The sequence below is a fragment of the Calidris pugnax genome, unplaced genomic scaffold (assembly GCF_001431845.1).
Source record: "Calidris pugnax isolate Ruff unplaced genomic scaffold, ASM143184v1 scaffold38, whole genome shotgun sequence".
In the NCBI taxonomy this organism is placed as follows: Eukaryota; Metazoa; Chordata; class Aves; order Charadriiformes; family Scolopacidae; genus Calidris; species Calidris pugnax.
This window is the reverse complement of record NW_015090995.1, coordinates 13,726,281-13,747,617: the sequence shown is the minus strand read 5'-3', so window position 1 is coordinate 13,747,617 and position 21,337 is coordinate 13,726,281. Positions and strand designations below refer to the sequence as shown.

The 21,337-nt window shown below is 39.9% G+C and overlaps 1 protein-coding gene across 1 annotated transcript in view; it reads left to right on the top strand.

The window, feature by feature from the left end:
* Positions 1-70: 70 nt before the first annotated feature.
* The window catches only part of HDX (highly divergent homeobox), a 47,862-nt gene continuing 26,595 nt past the window's right edge, over positions 71-21,337 (top strand). Inside the window, exons 1-5 of the mRNA XM_014954857.1 lie at positions 71-188; positions 2,988-3,133; positions 7,774-7,920; positions 12,511-13,635; positions 19,015-19,068. Coding sequence (XP_014810343.1) covers positions 7,774-7,920; positions 12,511-13,635; positions 19,015-19,068 — 1,326 coding nt within the window. The 5' untranslated portion in view covers positions 71-188; positions 2,988-3,133. The remainder of the gene's footprint in view (positions 189-2,987; positions 3,134-7,773; positions 7,921-12,510; positions 13,636-19,014; positions 19,069-21,337) is intronic.

Sequence of the window (21,337 nt, the reverse complement as noted above, 5' to 3'; positions counted from 1 at the left end):
CGGCAGGGAGAGGCGGGGGGCGCATGCGCCCAGGGGGCACGGCCCTGCCCGGCGGGGCGGCCGCGGGTGTCAATGTCCCCCGTGTGCGCTTCCTCCCTCCCTTCCTGCCCCTCGCCTCCGTGCAGGGGCAGCTCCCCGAGGCTGGGCTGGTGCAGTTGGAGGCTTTGGTGGGGGGCGGTTGGGGAGAGGTAAGGAGACAGCTGGCCGTTGCCTCGTGGTGTGGGGCCTGTGGCTCCACACAGGGGCAGGAGGTGGCCAGCTGCAGGGGGTTGACACGGAACGACTCACACCTTGTTTCCCTTCAGGACTTGGACCTCTCAGAGGCTGTGTCAGCCTTGTTTTGGTGCCGGACACAGCTGCCGTTGAGCGGGGTGTCCTAGTGTCACACCTTATTCCTGGTGGGTTTGGAAGGGAGGAGGGAGAGGTGCACTGGCCGCAGGGCTGTGTGTTCTGGAGGGACGATGGTGCCAGGGCAGCTCTTGCTGTGGAAGTGCCCTGTGTTGCCCCTAGGCTTGACCCACCCTGGGGAATAACATACAATCCCCACCCCTGTGCCCCAGCATTCTGTTAGGGCTCCTGATATTGTAGGTAAGATTGTATGTATCTAAGCAAAAATAGTTCTGTGTCCTCCAAAGTGGAGTCTGGAAGCAACTCGCATCTTCAGAGTAGAACTGCATTTTAGTATTCTGTTTTTTCTTACAAACGCTTGTGTACATGCTTAATTTAAAACACGTGGCTAATCCAGTTGAAGTCAGAAGTCTCATTTGCATGAATAAAGGGATGGGATGCATAAGCCTGCAGAGTTGTGGTCAGGTTATTATGTTATTAAGTTACCAAGGGCTGTCTAATTTGTCCCTAATGAAGGGCTGAATTTTATAGGTAGAACTGTAGTATAATACTGCAAGTGCTTTACTTAGTGGAGAGAGAAGCAATTGTGCTGTGAGTCACGGATATTTAAAAGTAGCTTTACGAGCTGGTGGGTACATTACACTTACCCAACCAGAAGCATAACCTACTGCACTTACAGTTGTGTACTTACTTACAGTTGTAACTGTTTTGGCCTGTGTAGGAAGAAGGCTGTAGCCCACAAATGCAGATTATTAAGTATTGTTGCTTGATCCAGTCTCCACAGGTGGTTGATTGTTTTCTTTCCATTAGGAGTGTGCAAAAAATTGTGAGCTTTTGGCAGAACGAAAAGTGAATTAGGTGGTTCAGGTTTCTAAAGCTGTAGTAATAGTCTTACTGCTGCAGTCTAGTTTTATTTATGTGTATAGTAACTTTCTTATTATAGTTGCAGTTTTGTCTCAGATTTATATTGTTGCCTCTGCAGAGGGAAGAAGAAAAAAAGAAATAAATAGAGGAGTGTGCTGAGTTTCTTCTTGTACCTGTTATGGATAGATAGACTAAAACAGTAATAAGTTTGCAGTCTTTTATAAATTGACTTTTTTCCAAACAAATGCTTGTTTGGTGCTGAGGTTAAAAAAGAACCCCAACCTCTCAGAAACTGCTTGTTCTGTTTTATCTATGTGTTAATCCCTGACAGTTTTATAATGTTTTAGCCCATAAAGATTTTTACACTTAGTTACTTTTGGTGGTGTGTACTCCGAGTGAATTTTCTTCCGTTTTGTTAATTATAATTTCCCATCCATGACTGGTTTTTGTTACTGTTTGAAATGAGAGGAGCATCGTTTTTATTTCCTATTTTTCAAATTAATTATCATTAATGTACTATTCCATTAAGACTTACCTTGTAAGCAAGTTTATTTGGTTCAGCAATCTTGAGACTTTTTGACATGACTATAGTGCTGTACACTGTAGGCAGACTTTAGACCACAGATATTTTTTTTTCTTATGCTGCTGTGCTTTTTTTAACCCTCCAGGTCTTTTAAGTAGTCATTACAGAACAGCTACATAACTCTTGAATTTTATTTTTTTTTTTTTAACCAGGGGATCATTGATATAGAGTTATTCCCATTTTCTTACTGTTGCTCTTTCTTTTGTGGTACTCTTTGACACCAAGTTGTTTTCATTAGTTTCTGAAAACGCATCTCTGGGCTTCACCAGGTCCCCCTGGAGAGATTTGTAATTTTGGATGTTGAATTAATTAACTAGAGTGGAAGGACTAGGCATTTGCAGCAAGCTGTGTGGCATAGTAGTTACATTAAGTCCCCATGTCGTGAAGCAAATGCACTACTATTTGAGAAGCAAATTCAGCTTTAGTTCTTCCATGTTCTCCCCTCCGCTTGTGCTTGCCCTTGCCACAGAAAGGGAAAGAAGGATGCTGTGGAAAAAGTTGCTCAAGCAGCTAAAGAAGTTCTGCTGTAAGAATAACCTTAATCTCCCCTGAGGAGGAGCCAATGTGACAGGTCACAGTGTGTTAGTGAGGATTGTCCTTCATGAGGCTTGTACTCAGCAGTCTTGGAGAAACTGAAAGGCACAGAGCTCCCATCTTTGTTCTTATCACTTACCAGCCTTAGATCTCTCATGTGTCCCCAGTGCCTGACTTAGCACTCGGACTACATTTACATCTCCTGAACCACCACATATAGCAAAGGGATTCTTCTGCTACTGTGATAATTTTTTTTAAATAGTATTCAGTTTAGAAAGGCAATGAAGAATAACATCTTTATCTTGATGGGTTTATAGGAGGTTGAGGAGTGGGAGACCACCACAGTGGAAAGCTGAATGATGTTAGTTGTTTTAGGACATGTAGCAGGGGTGGAGGAGGTATTTACAGGAAAATTGCTTTTTCATTTGTCATAGATGATTCTCTGCACTGTCACATAGACAGCAACATACTTGGCCAAGGCTACCTTTATTAGCAAAGCAGGCAGATGTTGAAGTCTTAAAAATACTACTTTGCCACCTCTGTCTTTTATTGAACTGAAAATATAGCTTACATTAATGGAATTTTAGTTTTTATAATGCTTTGCCTGAATTGTATTAAGTGTCACAGAGTTCTTTTCTGTAACAAACTCTCTTTTCAGTGCCAATGTTTTGCCAACCAACTGGACACCTGGCTTCCCAAAAGCTCAAATGCATGTTTTCTAAGCTTGGCAAGTCAAGATCAAAATGAAGTTATAATAAAAATCCATGTGGATTTCTAATTTGGAGTCTGAGGTTCAAGACAAAGGTGAGAAATCCTGAAGAAACGGGAGTGCTTCATAGGTACACAAATTGGGAAAAGCAGTTTATTTCCTTTGAAATTACTGCAGTTGTTCTGAATGATACTGAGTCCGCTCTGAAGGTGTATGATCTGCTGATTCTGTTGATACTAATGCAGCTACCTTGCTGCTTAGTAATGTCAGCATTTGGTAAGTTATCTCTAGTTTATATAAATTTCCACTGACTGTCATGGATCTCCCACACTAGAGAAAATGTAAGAATTAATATCTTGTTTTGTATAACCTGTTTAGCATCAGTTTTCATAGTGGCACCTCTCAAAAAAATCCCAAACCCAAAAAACAGTGTAATCCTTTGATGAATCTAGTATTAATCTGTATTAATCTAGTCTCAGAGACAGTAACATTATGCTCTTATAGGTGTTTGAATTCTCAGTGCACTTAATGTAGAAAAATTGCTAGGTCTGACAGGTGTGGAAAGTGAGCAAAACTTGTTAACTATGGAGACGGGATATGCAGAGTCAGCACTTCATGGATTAATGTGATGGCTTGGGACTTTGTGGCTTTCTAGTGGAGCTTCCAAACATTCAGTAATCGGTTTATTCAACACAGGGTACTGGTTTAAATATTCTAAATAAGCACTTAAGGACTCCTAGTAGCAAACTTATTTCCCTCTGGACTTTACAGATGACGTATCAGTGGGCTTTTAACCTGCCACAGAAGGAATACTGCTAAATGTCCTACACACTAGTGCGAAATCAGTTGGCCAGTTATGGTTTTGTCCTAGGGTGTTGAGATTGAATGCTCAGAGATTGCTACTAGTAGCAGAAACTAGTAATAAACTTGTGATCTTTTATATCTAGTTAGAAATCACTATGTAGGCAGTTAAAAAGCAAAAAAAAAAATTATGATTCTTAATTTCCTTTTTCTTGTTCTGCATAATCTAAGATCTTCACACGAAGTCGTATCTCCTTCCCAGCCCTGACCAGAGCACGTGTCTTGTGAGGTTGTGCTACATCTGCAACCTGAACAGCAAAAACCACCCTGCGGCTTCCTGGGGTGGGATGGGTTTACTGGGGCTTTAGTCCAGGCATCAGTGCCCTTTGTTGAGGTTGTCTATTGCTTCTGTGCTGTCTGGAGCTTAACATCTACTTTTTAATAACCATGTTATACCAAGCAACTGTAGTGTAGTTTAAAAAAAAAAAAAAGATTGATTTACTTAACAGGATAGCTAACGATATTTAAAAAAAAAAAATGATGTCCCTTCTGTAGTTTTGGTAAATTTGTGTGTGGATAGGCGGGGCAGTGGGAAATGGTACAGAATTGTCTATTGACTGAAGATTCAGTATATTTAGAACACAAAATGCATCGATACATTCTCACCTGCTTATTTGAAAGTTTAGATGTTGGAATGTAAACTGAAGTTGTGGCTCAGCTTCCATAAACTTTGTGTTTGTAAGGCCCTTTACTGTGTTTATTTAAATCAGTTTCTCATGGCCTCTGCACAGATCTTAGGGGCTGACCTGCTGGAGAGCAGCTCTGAGGAAAAAGACCTGGGAGTCTTGGTGGACAATGGGATGCCCATGAGCCAGCAATGTGCCCTTGTGGCCAAGAAGGCCAATGGCATCCTGGGTTGCATCAGGAAGAGTGTGACCAGCAGGTCAAGGGAGGTTATCCTCCCCATCTGGAGTACAGTGTCCAGTTCTGGGCTCCCCAGGTCAAGAAGGACAGGCAACTGCTGGAGAGGGTACAGCAGAGGGCTACAAAGATGATTAGGGGCTTGGAGCATCTCACAAGGAGAGGCTGAGGGACTTGGGTCTTTTTAGTCTGGAGAAGAGAAGACTGAGAGGGTATCTGATCAATGCCTATAGATTCTTAAAGGGTGGGGTCAGTCTTTTTTCAGTGGTGCCCAGTGACAGGGCAAGAGGGAACAGGCCCAAACTTGAACATAAGAAGTTCCATCTAAACATGAGGAGGAGGAACTTTAAGGGACGTGAGGAACAGTTTGAGGGTGGCAGAGACCTGGAACAGGCTGCCCAGAGAGGTGGTGGAATCTCTGTCTCTGGAGACATTAAAAACCGGCCTGAACATGTCCTTGTGCAACCTGCTCCAGGTGGACCTGCTTTGGCAGGGGGGTTGGACTAGATGATCTCCAGAGGTCCCTTCCAACTCCATATCATTCTGTGATCCTCTGAGCTGTATTTTCCTGGATTCAAGGCAGAAGTTGGGAAGGAATCTTACCAATATTTTGGTTGACAGGTGTAGTTTACAAGTGATTAAACTGAAGAGCAAAAATGAGTTGTTTTTTCAACCCAACTGTGGCTTCTCTTGAGCTTAGCAACGCAAAGTCTGTCATGCAATGCATATGGGTTCATCTGAAGATCAAGAGATTTTGTCAAAATGTTCCGCCCTGTCCTTATCTAAACTACAGATGTCAGATACAACAATGAAAGCATTTTAACACAGAAATGGCTTTGGATACAGAAATCCACATAATTAAAAAATGTGTCAAGGACCTGAGACATGTCTTTGCAAGTCATCAGGTCTGATTCTAAAAATTTATCTTCCACTTGGAGGAGTCTTCATTGTAGTTGATGAACCATTTGAAGATCATGCTTCTTTTTGATGAGATTATGTATAAAAATGCTGGAGCTATTGGATGACAGTGTTCATCTGGGTCTGGAAAGTTAGAAGGTTCATAACTATTCCTGATGAGGTCATTTGTGGGAACAGATCTCAACTAAATAAAACGGGGCCACTGGTACTGAAAGAATAGTAGACACAGAAGTGTAAGCTGGGTCCTGCCAATCATGCAGGAGGAAAAAGAATCACAAAATTAACTCTTATGTATTCTTTAAAAGTGACATAAATCGTTTGGTGACTGCATCATTATGCATATCCACATGGAAGATCTGAAGACAATTCTTAACTTTATAAAGTAGATTTTTATGAACTTTATTGATTTGTTAATGGACTAATAATGGTCTCCTCTCTTGCTTGCTATAAATTTCTTTGAACAGCAGAGTATCCAGAGCAAGAGCCTCCTTTGCCCAGCTCTGACTGTGACTGAACACACGTTCTGTGGGGGGCATCACTCGGGCAAAGCCTGACTTGTAATGCAGGTGGTAGTGCTGTGTTTATTAATGAACTAGGTTGAGAGGACAAATAAGAACTGGGAACAAAGGTAAAAATGTGATTGAAAAATCTTCTGGTTTAAGTATTATTGAAAAGAAAACAGTAATTTTTACAACTGGTAGCTAGTGATTTTTCTCTTTCTATTGACATATAGAGAAATGTCAACTTTGAAGTAAAATCTGTGGCCTACAAATGTTTTGCTCCAAATTACAGATGTTAATCTTTTTCTTCATAGAGGCCTGTTGAACTCCAGTAACTGTTACCATTACACAGTGTAATCATCTTGATGGATAATGTGAAAGGAGTTGCGTGTCTGCTCATGCTTTTGAGATCTTAATTTTATTTGCTCTAAATTAGAAGCAGTTCTTGTGCAAAGATTAAGTATACTGCCACTCTCCTCCTTTCCACCCAGAATTTCCAAAGCCAGTAACTTAAAGCTTGGTGGGTACAAAGGTTTCCCTCATCCCTTTTATTTTCCTACAAGGTGATGATATGGTTTCTTATTCTTTTGTTTGTTCTGCATTTTGTTACATGTACTGAAAGTATTAAAAAGAGCTTGTGGGTGGTGACTTTTCTGCTTTCTGAGACACAGTCAGATGAAGGTTGTCCCTGGCCACCACTTCGGACGAAGGGGCAGGAACCCATCCTGAGGTCCTGTAGCCAGCATTGGCTTATACCCCTGTGAAACAAACCTTATGTATTCTTAAAAAGGCTGTTTTCTAGCTTGAGGGTACAGTTTCACAGTAGCTTCAACCTTTCTAAATTCAGGCTGTGATTTGGGTGGTCTCTCCTTCGTGTTAATATTAGAGCATTAGCATTGCACTGGCCTGACCAGAGCTGTCTAAAGCCCTTCTTTTTTTTTTTTGTTCTGTTGTTTTGTTTTGTTTTTTCCCTAAGCTTGTCTTCAGTTCTGGTCCTTGATCTTTGTGACTTTGCAGCTGGGAAGTGCCAGGGCTTACACAGCAGAAGGAAGGCATGACCAGCCATAGCAGAGTGTAGGATTTGCTGAAGTTGGAGGTGGTAGAAACTTTACTCGTGCGGAACAGTCACCTTTGTTTTATCTCAGATTTTTGTCTCTTTTTTTTTTTCCTTTTTTTTGGTAGGGGAGGGGAAAGAGATGTGCCAATATTGTTGAGCTAATGGTGTTACTATATTTTGCCTAATGCCTTTATTAGATTTTTTTTTTGAAGGGAGAAACTTCTTCTTTGAAACTAGAGGCTCTTGGACTTAGCAAAACAATGTAATAGTAATGTTTACTTATTTATGAAACGCTGTCAGCGTTGTTCCAAACATGTAGTACACCAGTTCAACCTGAGTCTGTCACAAAGGAATACGAATGCTGACTGTAACAGGTTTTTTTTTTTTTTTTGAAAGTAAGTGAAAGTGTTGGTAAAGGACTCTAAAGAAAACATGTCAACACTTAGTGTTACCACAGTAAGCATAAATGAGAGCCTCTGCATTCTGCAAGTATTACAATTTTTATTCCAACTTTCAGAGTATCTTCTTTTATTTTTAGATGAATCTGCGTTCTGTATTTACTGTAGAACAACAAAGGATATTACAGCGTTATTATGAAAATGGAATGACAAATCAAAGTAAAAATTGCTTTCAGCTCATATTGCAGTGTGCACAAGAAACTAAGCTGGACTTCAGTGTAGTCAGGGTAAGTACTGAGGCCTTCCAAATTTGTATGTTAAAGTTTATACACTTTCATTTCTTTACATAAAATATTTGGTGAGGACTGGAGTCTCTAACTTCATACTTGTCTTAAATCAGACTTCAGTATGTGTGTGTGACATTCATTTTTATCCAGTGGGGCCTGTTTATAGTTTGTTTTTGCTGAAATGTCTTCACATGATTGCTGTATTTAGCAGGGGCCTGGATTGCACAAGGAGTGATTTATTTTTTTTGTTTGTTTCTTTGCTTATTTTGTTTGTTTGTTTGGGGGGGGGGGGTTGGTTGTTGTTTGTCTTTTGTTGATGGTGTTTTGGTTTGAGTTTTGCTTTTGCTTTTTTTTTATTAAATTGCAAATTAGTTTGCCATATAGAAACTTTGTGCAATATATTGTATCAAAGAAAGGTCATGTTATTAGGAAAGTGTTCTTCAGTTAAACAAATTTCTATAACCTAATGTATTTGGGGGAGTAATTGTGGAACTATTTCTTTTCACACAGTCTGTCACACTCGTATTCCATGTCACAATCATAGATATTGTGGTCCCTCATGGTTATTTACAGTGAGTACATTCTTTTCTTATAAAAGAAGAATGCTACCAGTGCTAACAGGAGCTCTTCCAAAGTCTCTGAGTTCCATGGGAAGGGAAATAATAACCCTTTTGTGAAACACTAGACAACAAAATGGCTGTTGTCTCAGAGCAGAAATAGAAATCGTGAAGCATTAGCTGGAAAAAATAACAACAGTAGTGGAGTTACCAGGAGTTGCTGCAATGCTGGACAGTGAAGAAGAAGTAAGATTAGTCTAGGTTTTTTTGTGGTGTACCAGTGTTATATTCACAGTAATGACGCCCCCTGCCCTCTAATTCTTAACTGGATTCCCCTCCCTCAAAGCACTCTGGTATTATTAAAACTTACTTTCTCAGCTCTAGGTGGTGGGAAGTTGTGAAAGTCAGCCAGAAATTCAGACTCTCTGGAACAGACAAACAGTTGTAACAGGAATCTGGATGCTGATGATGCAGTCAGGGCCTGTTTTTCTATTTTTATTCTGATTGAAGGACCTAGAGGATGCAGCCAGTCCCTCCTCTACTTACAGTCATTCAGTCTTCGTCTTGTTTCCCTTTTCCTCTCTGTTTCCCTTGCTGCAATAATGTATCATGATCTTTTTTCCTTTAGTTTTCTTCTCTTACTGAGCTCCCATTTGCAATGCTTTCTTCCTACTTGTTAAGTGCAATGAAAACAGACCCAGCATTTGTCCTGCGTTTGTCATATTTTCACATGATATTACCTTTGTCTTCTTTACAACCCTCCTTTCTGCCTCTCCTAATTCTACCCTTTTTTCTTTTTTTTCATATAAAACTCTTGGACAGAGATCAGTACTTCTTTACACAATGTCTAGCAGAATGATACTTGGGTTGCAGCTGGCACTTGCAGCTATGACTATAATAGGAACATAAATTCCCTAAATGTAACTCTTATAATTCAAATGTCCTAGGTCTGTGAATATATTTTTTCCCCAAGTCAGGATTTCTACCGCCTTGTCCCTTAGAACTACATCCTATCTTTCCCATCTTGAGCTGGGTTGGAAAAAAAAAAAAAGGTTCTATTTATGATATGATGAAACCTCTACAGATTTATTACTGCAATACAGAAAAATATGTTATCCCTTTCAAAATGAGGAAATGTGGTAGAGTTACTCCTGGGAAAAAACCCTAGCCCTCTTCCAATTTAATAGCTATGTATTCTAGCTATGTCAGGCTTCAGTGGCCTGGTTTTGTTCACTAATATTAGCGTACTCCTGGTTGCTTTTTGTCTTTACATGAAATGTGAGCAATGTGACTTTATCAAGTGCAAAAGTGCTCCAGGTCTGATTTTCACAGTATGGCTGAGCACTGGGAGCAGCAGGTGTGGGGTTCTCCCCATAGTACAACAGCAGATATTAGAAGAGTTACAGTTTTGTTATTCTTCTATATCTCTTGTAGAGTTTCCTGAGGACACTTTATTTTCAGATTTAGGATGGACTTTTAGTCAAAACTAACGGCCAGGCACCACTGCCAGGCCCTCTGTGGTGTGTGTCTGGATTGTGGGACAGTCACAATCTGTTCCAGCTCTGCCATGTTCAAACTGGGAATGTAAAATCAGGGTCTCTTAAATTCCAAGTAATTTTCTGAACAGCTGGGCAATGTATCATCTCTTCTGGGAGCTTCTTCTCCACCTAAATAATAGTTGAGAATTTCAGTAATGCTCCCAGTGTTAGTGGAAGTGCTCCCAAAATTTACTAATTGGGGAATTTGATTGAAACAAACATTTTTGTATCTTTTCTTAGGATATTTTGTACTTAATGACTCCTCTGTCACATCCCAAATTAATATGATGACCATCAAGCTATTAACAGTGTGGAGCTTCCCTTTCAGTCTAAGGGTATAGTTTTACTTAATTCTTCTCAAGGCTAATGTCTCAGAGTGCTAAAAATAGGAGGTTTTGTACTCTTTCCCTTCTCCCAGCTGTGCAGTTCTTTCTCTCCCATCTTTCTTCTTGTGCTGATCGTTTCTGGTATTTATTCAATTTCAGAGTAACCCAGTTAAATTTGCTAAGCTTACCAAAACTTTTTTTTTCCCTCACCAACTCAATTTTATGCCCTTTGGGGGTTTTGTACTCACTGATCTTTCAGGTGGGTGCTTTTGAATAAATGGTGGGAGTGAGAAGCTGGAGACATGGTCAGGAGAATGGGACTTTTAGCAGTGGTAAATCTGACGTGCTGTCTCATGAAACTGTACTTTAATTCCAAGTGAATAGTAGTGCTAGTAAGTTATTTGCATTTCTTTGAATGCATTTCTTTTCAGGAAAACTGTGAGGAAGCACTTCAGATTTTAATTCTATACAGTTGAAAATGTTTGAGATGAAATCTTTTTTCCTGGTCCAAAATTTGCAATGTCTCTATTTAATTATGAGTTCTATCTTGAAAGCTTATTAACTGAGCAGAAATTATTAAAAAATAAATTTGATCTTCTAATTTTGTTTTATGCAATAAAGGAAAGTAACTTGAGAGCTGTGGCTATGGTTTCTGCTTTTGAGGAAAAAAAATTATCACTAGTAACTGAGATTTTACTCCATAGGATGCAGCAACTCATGCCTCAAATTAGGCATTTTGTAAAATCTGACAGCAAAAATCAGTAGAATGGAATGGGGGCTTCGGCATACTTCTGTATGGCAGGGATGTGTATTTTCCTGTAGCAAAATCTGTTTACTTCCTTAGCAGGTATTGGTCTGTGAAGAAAGCTTTCCTCTTTTCATGTGATGAGATGGAAACCTAAGATAGGTACTCAGTGCAGTTTCCTTGTTGCGGGGTGAGGGAGTTTATTGATTAAATCAATGGATTTGGGTTGCTGACTGTTGAGATCTTGCTTTGGTTTGGTTTTAGGCGTGCAGCAGATGATATCCAAAGTGGTGCAGAAAACTGTTTTACCGTATCTCTATACGGGTATCTGATCCTTTTCATAACCAGTATAATCAGATGGAAAGGTTATTTTTCATTCTTTGGCACTTGTATCCTGTTCACTTATGCCCTTACATTCAGTACAGACCTACTGTGGTGAAAGAATTGAGCAAGTCTTGTCTCTCTGATCATGAAAATTATCAGGAGTAGTTAGGTGGTGCTTGTGCTTCCATTGTTAGGTCTGATGCTTCTACTGGATTAACTATCTTTGTCTTGAAATACTGAAGTTAACATTTCCCCTTCAATTCTTTTAGCTACATCTTAAATGTGTTACTTGCAGGACAGGCTTTCCTGTGTGTTTAAAACAGCAGTACATTTTAACCTATGCACAACTGCCATAGAACCTGGATTTTTTAAAAATTTTTTCCTCCACTATCTTTTACATAAAACGATAGACTGTCATTGTCACTTTCAAAGATGTCCACAATAGCAAACTTCTCTTGAAGTTAAGTCCTGGTCATCCTAATCTTGTCTATCAGTGTCTTTCAAAAGCAGGTTTTCATGTCAGATCTTATTTTGTGCAGGTGGCAGAGGAGGAATTAGTCCATGGGTCTGAATACTTCACAACGTTGTCTTGTAGATGTCTAATAGAAAGAGTTCTTCTTTTTCTTCTCTCATCTACATTCAAGAATTGGCAGTTTCTGTTCAAGGCAGTTTTGAAGGTTGTATCTCAGAGTTATTTGGTTACAAAAGTTTAGCTACATACCTCAGTGATGTTTCTGCATCCCAAGGTGCTAAATATTAAAAACTTAAATTTGGGGGAATTTGTCACAGTGGTGGCAATGAAATAAATCTGAAGGGTAACTTGAGACAGGAGGCACGATACAGTGGCAGGATTTTTGAGAAACTGTGGCTTTGGAATTGAGACTGGGGTTCTCGTCTATTAGTGTGTGAATCCCAAGCGCCAGATTCATGGGTTTCCATCGTGTGATGTTCAGATGCTGCATAATCAGTAGATGATTTACATACTTGTAAACTTAGGTCTTGAACACTTAACATTTCATCGGATCTGCTTAAAAATGGAATTGTCTATTTTTTTCTGCTTCTTTAATGCTTTGTTTTGTGTTTGTTGTTGTTGTTTGCAGACGTGGGTTGGCAATAAACGAAGGAAGATGAGCAGCAAGAGTGCTGTAGAATCTGGGGGCACTCCCCCAGGGACTGTCCCTACTACTCCCTCAGTACCTCCAGAAGCAGCAGTTAGAAACGTGGTAAATATTGCTCGATCCCAAAGTCAGCAGTCTTCTTGGACTTCTTCTAGTAACGATGTAATAGTTACTGGTATATACAGTCCTGCTAGTTCAACCAGTAGGCAAGGATCCACCAAGCAGGTGAACACTTCAATGGCAGAAATACATAAAACCTCTATTCCACGACTACCAGGAAAAAATGACACAGAATTTCAGCAGCAGCACATCCCTATAGGACGACAAGTACCACATTGTAAAAATGCTTCCCTGTTAGTGGGAGAAAAGACTATTATTTTATCTAGGCAAACAAGTGTACTGAATTCTGCGAACTCCATATATAGTCACACTAAAAAAAGCTATGGTGGTTCATCAGTCCAGACTGCAGAGTTGGTGTTACCTCAGAAGCCCATGATATGCCACAGGCCCTGTAAAGCTGAACCCGTGGGATGTCAGAGGTTACAAAAACCGGAACATGCAGCTCTCGCATCGCATGTGCCCCCTGGACAAAGGGCTAATACCAGGGACCCTTCTTGTAGCACACAAAACCTGGAAATCCGTGAAGTGTTTTCTCTGGCAGTTACAGATCAACCTCAGAGAATTGTGGCAGGAGGTGCAGCGCAGAAGCATTGCTCGGTGGAAGGCAGCTGTCTGTCCATCGCGATGGAAACCGGAGATGTGGATGATGAATATGCTAGAGAAGAAGAGCTGGCATCCATGGGAGCACAAATACAAAGCTATTCAAGATACTGTGAAAGCAGCAGTTCTGTTCGAGTAGAGAACCAAAGTGCAGCTTTGTCTGGGCCTGGAAGAAATGTGAGCTGTAGTTCACAGATGGTGAATGCCAGGGACGTGCCTGACAACATTCTCTACCATAACAGAGACTACCACTTGCCTGCACGGACCTCATTACATACAACATCCAGTACATTATATAACAGTGCTAACCCATCAAGAAGTACCTTTTCTCCTCATTTTACATCTTCAAGTCAACTGAGGCTGTCACAAAACCAAAATAATTACCAGGTAATCTGTCAATTTATCCGTCTTCAAGTTTTGAAGACAAGGTTGTAGATAAGTACTGTTTTCTTTAAAAGTTGGTATGTGGTCAGTGATGGGTTCACCTTTCTGCAGGCTGTGCTCTATTTACATCTTTTGGTGGAGGTAATTTCTTCTTAAACAAAGGTGCAGGTAGGGCTGTAGTATGGTACCACTCCTACCTGTAGAGCTGAGCCCGGGGCTGTGGTGGGTGGCTGTATATTAAAGATCAGTGTATATTATAGATTCTGTAGATAAACTTTGGTTACAAGAGGTTTGTGCCTGCAACTGCTGATGCTTTCTAAAGCCTGTGTGGTCCTGGCATAGCTTGCCAGCGTGTGTCACAGCTATACCCTTGTTTGTTCCTCTGTAGACATACTTCGCACGTAGCACAGGGCAGAACATGGGATCGTGCCATCATTTGTGTGCTGTACAGTTGCTTGCCCTTATTAATGTCAGCTTGGATTAGCTCTTCCATCAGCACTGCCTGTACCCCCTGTGCAGTAACCAATCTCTTGGACCCATTTTCTCTTAGGGATTAGGATCTCCTGCAAGCTAGTTAAGATGATGGGAGGCACTAGGTGAGCAATTCTTCCTCTCCCACAGCATCTAATTCAAAATTGGTTTTACATTCAATCTCATGATTTCCTCATCTTGTAAGAGTGTCCCTTCAGTGATAAAGAGAGGAGAAAATTAAATGCAGATAGTTGAAGAACTAACAGAAGAAGCTACAACACTGACACATGTGTTTTTTATTTTTTATTATAACTAGAGGAGAGAGAGTTGTGCGGCAAACATCCAAACTGATATTTTTTTCAGGGACTTTTATGCCATGTGACATGACATAGTCTAGAGACACTGCGATAAAAAACTTAAGATAAAAATCTTAAAATAATTAAAAATAAATGTGTTATCTTTGTGCATTTGCCTGTTACTACCGTTTTAATTTATCCTGAAAGTGAACCATGTAAACAATGTACTATCTTTTACTGGTATAGGGAACATATAGGAAACAATACTTCATTTTATTTTTTTTTGTCTGACTCGTTCCTGTCTCATGTGAGGAAATGAAAGAAAGCTTTTGAGTCCAAGGAACTGCCACTTTTCACCAGAATTATTGTTTTTCTTGGTAAACATGACATTCGAGGAGCATATGTACTCTGGAGTAGATTCTGTGAAGTAGATGGGGCATCTGTAATTCTTACCACCTTTTCTAAGCTGAGCACTTTAGATGAACTGTTCTTTCTCTTTCTCCCTTCTCTCAGTCAGTATTTGCTATTACTGTTCTTACTTGAGTTATAAAATTCATTAAATGCTGTTTACTTTTGACATACCAGTTTTGTAGAAAAAAAGCTGTAAATGTGTACATCTTTTCAATAAAGGGCTGGTAAAGCTGCAATAGAGCATACAATAGAATTAAGGAAATTTTTCTAAAGTTTCATGAAGTGAAATATATTGTTGATGCTTCCAGCTATGTGCTCTTGATACTTTATTTTACTCTTGAAAAAGCAACAGTAAGACTTAGTTCTTAATACTTTTTTGAATTTTTAATGGAATTTGAAATAAGTTTGATTTGGGATATTTTGTGGGTAGGGACAGAATCACAGCTGGAATGGTTCATGATAGGTGACATTTTATCATGTGGCTTGTTATTGATCAGAACAAGGAGATCTCTGTAACTTCATTTTTGGGTTGTTTTTATGTTGTTTTTTTTTTTCTTGTTATAACAACATACCTATTATTTTTGTTAAGTTAGCAACTTGTCTGTAACCCTTTGACTCCCATGCCTGTCTCTTAGAAGTCCTGTTCTGTGAATTTGGGAATGCACCTTGGATTGAGGGAGCTCCTGTTTCCCATGGTATCCCTTGCCCTTCCACAGTTCTAAACCTTGGAAAAACTGTACAGCTTGCTATTAATTCACTTATTGCTGTCAGCATTCATGCTATGAACCTCTGAGATGACACTCTTCAGTACTAGAGAATTTATCAGGGAAGGCAGAAGCTGTGGGGTCAGGGCATATGGTATCATGGCTCTGGGGCAGCTGCAGAGGAACAGTGTCCTGCAGCCTGGCCAGATCCCACAGTACCTTGAAGAAATGATGGTGCTGATTTCTCCGGATCACTGCCTTCCTTGCTTAGTTTTTAGCACGTTCCTGAACAATGCAGAAGTAAGTCCTGTGTCTTAAGAGGTGTTACTAAATGACAGTGACACTTCTAACAGTCATTTATCAAGCTGACAAGAAAACTTCACCTACTGCCTTCAAAGTCATGTGCAGCAAATAGTGTACCCTGCTAGGTTGATAATGTATTTTGTTGAAATCATCAGTTCTGCACTACTTTAACCCCTTACTCCAAGTCCTCCCATTAAAATTAAGTGTAGTATGACTGCTCTTCCATATAGACACTCTCCTTATAGCTTAGTAATCCCCTTACAGCTTAATAATTGGTATACATAAAAATTTCATAGACATAGACATAGATTTTTTTAACAGATAGACTTATTAAGGATTACACTTCTGTATGTAGTCAGGTCCTGTGAGTTTTATTGCCTGTGTTAAGCCAATTTATCCATCACAGTGTAGGAATGGAAATCCTTAAAACTAGGGAAATGATCCTAAATTTAAAAATAGATTAAACCTGAGCGACATGATTATTGGAGTAGTTAAACATCCAAGCAGATGCTTCTTCAAAGTCAGGACAGTGTGATTTGTGTTCTGATGAAGTAATTACTGTTGTACATTGGTGTGGTATCTAATGAGCAATTAGTTATAGCTTTCTTACTGGTTCAATTAATCAAATTCATGTTAGTGTAGCTTAAGAGTAAATTTAATAAAGTGATCAATTTTAATGCCTGAGCAGTTTCAGTAAACAAATTGTTCAACCTACTTAGTTCTCTTAGTCTGGCTTTAAGCATATTGACCTAGAGAGGCTATTCTTGCTGCTCCTCCAGGCTGAATTGTGATTTAGTCTTGGTTTCCTCCCCCCAACCCTAAAGGACAAAATTACTGTTGAAAGTATGTGTGTTTTTAATTACTTTGTTATACACACTGAAGCACAGTTAGCTAATTTAGCCCTGTTTTCTTCAAGGGAAAATCCTAAGCCTTGCAGCTGGTACATCAGGATAGGGTACAACTATAATATATACTTACTTATTTTTAAGATTCACTTTAAGGATCCTGCTTTATATGAATGAGCTGCAAGTTTGCCTTATTTAAGGAAAAGGGACTTGTTATTTTTTGTTGTTAATTTTATTTTTTTAATGTGTCAAAGTGATTGGTTTACTTCCATAGAGATTTTTGCAGACAAAAGGAGGACTTTCTTGCTAGCTTTGGGCAGCGCAGCTTTTTGCTAGGGCCAGCAACATGGTCTTCTCTGAAGAGACTTGAACAAAGCCTTTCCTGACAAAGCCTTTCCTGACACTCATTCTTGTAACAGAAGTGGGGTTACCTTTGTCACAGGAGTTGCCTATGCTTTATTTCTGGGGTGAAATAATTCCAGCTGCAGGAATGCGGGGAGCCTATGGGGCTGTGGGGGGACAGCAGCTGTGAGCAGGCTGCAGCAACACCCGTGTGGCCTCAAGTAAAGCTGGGACACACGGGAACCTGTGTTGGGTTGGGGCTCTTGGTTTGTTCCAGTGCACTGTATCTGGGACAGCAAATCCACAAGTGAATTGGGAAGAGATGATGTAGGGGCCTCATGTAGCGTAACCACTTTAATGAAGGTACAGCATTGGCAATGCACAACTTCTACAGTACCTTTGAACTGTCTCTAGCATCTGCCAGAGGGGCTGATACTGAGACACAGTATGGGAAATTTCCTGAGAGAAGCATTGCAAGTTGTCACTTCTACAACTCATGGTAGCTGTTCCAGTTGGACTAGGACTGGAATTACACCTGTGGATGCAGGATTACTATCCATCTCACTCAAAAAATAACACCCCTCCAAAAAACTACCAGCTCTTTTGCCTTTTTTATAGACCCAGTTTAGGATACTCCCATGCATGTTGCCTTTCAAGAATTTGTATTAAGATAAACTTGGTTGTATTTGTCATCATACCTGTCAGAACTTGTGTGTGTCTTCCAAGTAACTGTTAATACTCTGCCAGACTGATTGCTTTATTCACATAGAAAGGCACTTTTTTCTGTAGCCCCACTTTAAATTTGTGAAGAGAAACCATCTGGGTGGATACCAAGGACACATTTATAGCAGATCCTGTGGTGTGATGCTGTTGTGTGGCATATGGAAATGTAATAGATGTAACTTGTTTATACAGAATTTCTAAAATGTATGTGTGCAACTAAGAAATTAGTATTTTTGACACAGAAGCTGGTGTAAACTTACCCTTAGGAGCGGAGAGTGTTTGTTTCTAGCTGCCCTCGACCCGCCTTGTGCTGTCATGAGAAAGTGTCGGGCCTTAGGTAACCTCCAAGCACTTCCAGTTAAAACGTTGAAGAATAAAAGTATCTTATGTGCTTGTACACTAGGCAAACTGTACTAAGTATTCTATATTTCATTATGCTTGTGTTGCAAGATTCATTAGTAAAGCACTTCCCAAATACAAAATCTATTAGCGTAGTTTGATAGTCAGCAGAATTGTGTAGCTTTTTCTTCCTCACACATGTAGTGCATATAATGACCTCAGATTGATTAATCTCACAAGAGCTATGTTTAGTCTCTCAAGAATTGCTTGTCTGCAGTAGAAGATGAACGTGGAATCCTAAATAAGCCTAAAATATTCCAGGCTATGACACATTTCAGATGGCCAGGGAAAACAGTCCAAGATTATTAAATAATAAAGTCTGACCTCTGGATGGTCATGGCAATGGGAATCAAGGCAGCTAACCTTTGCCTTCATACCCTCCCCTTCCTTCTCCAGCCTGATCTGCCTCGTTTTCCTGCTAATATGCAAATCCTTAATATCTGACACTGAATAGTTCAATTACTAACGTGATAGGTTTTGGTTTTTTCCTGAAAGTTTAACTGATGTGATTGAAAAATTATGTGACAGCAGTTCTGTCAGACGTTAGGCACTGTCTAACTCCAGTCTGCTTAATCTTACTGGTTTTGTGACAGATTGAAAATGAAAACCGGTGTTTGGAATTCCAGGTTTTAAGATAGCAAAAGTACAGAAACACTTGAGTTGCCACTGTGTTCTCTTACCCTCACCCAAAGAAACAGTGTTTTTTTTTTTTTTAGTCTTGCAACAGTAAGGCTGAGCGTGACTCTGTTTTGCTTTTAAATCTTAACCTTTGTTAAAGACATTCTTAGCAGAATTAAATGCACAGTATTGAAGTCTTGTGAAAGCTGCTCAGTATTAGCTATCATGGCAACCTAAGATGTTGTTCTGTTTCCCCTTTCCCCTCTGCAGATTTCAGGAAACCTTACTGTGCCTTGGATTACAGGTTGTTCCAGAAAAAGAGCAGTAAGTATATTTCCATCTAAGTATCTAATGTGTCAAGTGAAAGAATGAAAAGTTTATCTAAATGTATTTTTTTAAATGTCAGTTCTGTTTGTGTGGTAGGGGGTTTCTGGTTTTGTTTTTTCCCCTTTATACTTTGACTAATACAAACATTATCTGCAGACACAATGCTTGTGTTACCGTAAAGTTGATGGATATCTTTAAAAGCAGGCTGAGGTCATAATCCTAAATCAAGTATATGAATTGTGCTATTAGTTGAAATATAACATTTAAGTTGATAAGGACTAAGAGTTTAGAGCTCAAAATACATTTTTTTTAATCACAAAAATGAAATGGCTATTAATTGAGAGACAACTGAATGCTTGAGAGGATAACTCCCTCTTCAGCTGCTCTGCACATGCACAGAATTAGTCCGTGCTATCTGGAGTAACTCTCTCAAATCTAATTTTATCCACATGTATGTCACTTTACATTAGGCAGAATCAGCCAGGTTGGTGTCCTCAATTCACAAATGACTCCAAAACATAACACAAGGTATGAAACAGCTTTTGTCAGGAAAATTCCTCCATCTGACTCTTTAATTTGATTCCTGTACAGCATTTCCATTCAAGAGTAGTCTGCTTGCATCTCTGGAGAACATGTAGTATCTGCTGTCTTGCCCTGAAAATGCACCCTAAACCTGGGGATGGGATGGTACGACTCAGCTTTCCAGAGGCTGTTACATATTAGCCCAGCTGTACCAGAGGCAGTGCCTGGGGAGATGGTTATCAGAACCAAATTATCCCATCAAACCCCCCAAGCCATTGAGCTGTCAACGTCATCTGTGCTGTTTTGGCAATGATGTCTAGGTATTGGAAGAACCTTTCCTTGCCTTCTCCTCTCTGCAGTACCCAGTACTTTTTTCAGGTTTTTTAATGTTTTTTAGATCTTCTGTTTGAGCTTCAAAAGGTGTGAGTTTGGTAATGTTTCCTATCTGTGGTCCCAGGAATCAAAGGACCATCACATTCATTGTATTTTTTTTTCTCAGACTTTTGCTAGGTCTCAACTTTAGCCCCCTTCTAGTTTCTGCAGGCTGTGGTAGTATCACTTGTTTCTGTTTATACAGAGAGCACTTTATAAGAGCATCTCCCAGAGGAACCAGTGCTTTTATAAAAGTCCTGTTGTTGCTCGTTCCATCTCTTTTTTTTTTTTTTTTCTTATTTTTCCCCGAAATCCTAGTTCTCTTGAGTAGGCTTTTTTAAATGGAGCCCTTTTCTGGAAGTCACCTTCACTCTATCACTTAGTGACCTTTTAAAACGGCAAGCAGCTGGTGAGTGTCCTGGGCTACAGTTTCACTTTGAGCTGATTTGCACCTCGCTGTTGAAAGGGGGAGGTTTTTCTCCCCCCTCTCCCTGCTGTGCTCTGCCACCCCATCCCGAGCACTGGCGCTAGGATCTAATTGCAAGGTAATCCAGGTCAGGCGTCTGACCTGTCAGATACATATTCTTCTGCTGAGTTGGTCTTTCTGCTGTCTCTGGTGGGTTGTGAATTTAGGGATCAGATGAGGGCCAGAGCCAGCTCAAAGTGGGCAGCAGGAGCATGTGGCTGGGAGCAATCAAGAGAGTGGGGCACGATGCTGTCGCCTGCTTTCAGCACCGGGTAGGCTCTTGAGTCGTGGTGGCCACGCTCAATATTTGACACAATGAGTTTAAAACCTTCAAGGATGTGGAAATGCTAGTTTATTAGGATGGTTATTAGGGAATTCTTTTTCCTTAGACCTGTACTCCTGTATCTTTTTTAATCAATAAACTGCATAAAACCCATTGGTTAATACAGTCTGATTTGAAGCACCTGCTTCTGGACTTGTGGATGCACTTTCTCGAATTTAAATTTAAGCCTTCTTAGGGAGAAAAGTTCAGGAGCTGGCATTCTAAAACAGCTGTATATGCACAGGTGTAAGACAACAAAAAGAGAGAAAAAACTCGTACTTCCTAGGAAACTTCAGTTTCAAATGTGAAATTCTTTTGAAGAAAGAGTGTGAGGGAACAGAACTAGAATGGATAGAGTTGTAAAACTGCGATTATAGCAATTACTGCCATTCAAACAGTAAAAAGGCTAATCTGTATTTTGTTTAAAATGGAGAAAATTGTCTTTTAGATGCTCTGAATTTTTAATCTTTTGCCTTGATGTTTTGTTCCCCTTGCCCTGTCCTTCAACTGCATCAAGAAATAAAAACTGTGCAGTTCTGCAGAAACTCTTTCTAGTCTGCTCAGCTATGCTGTTAAGATGACGT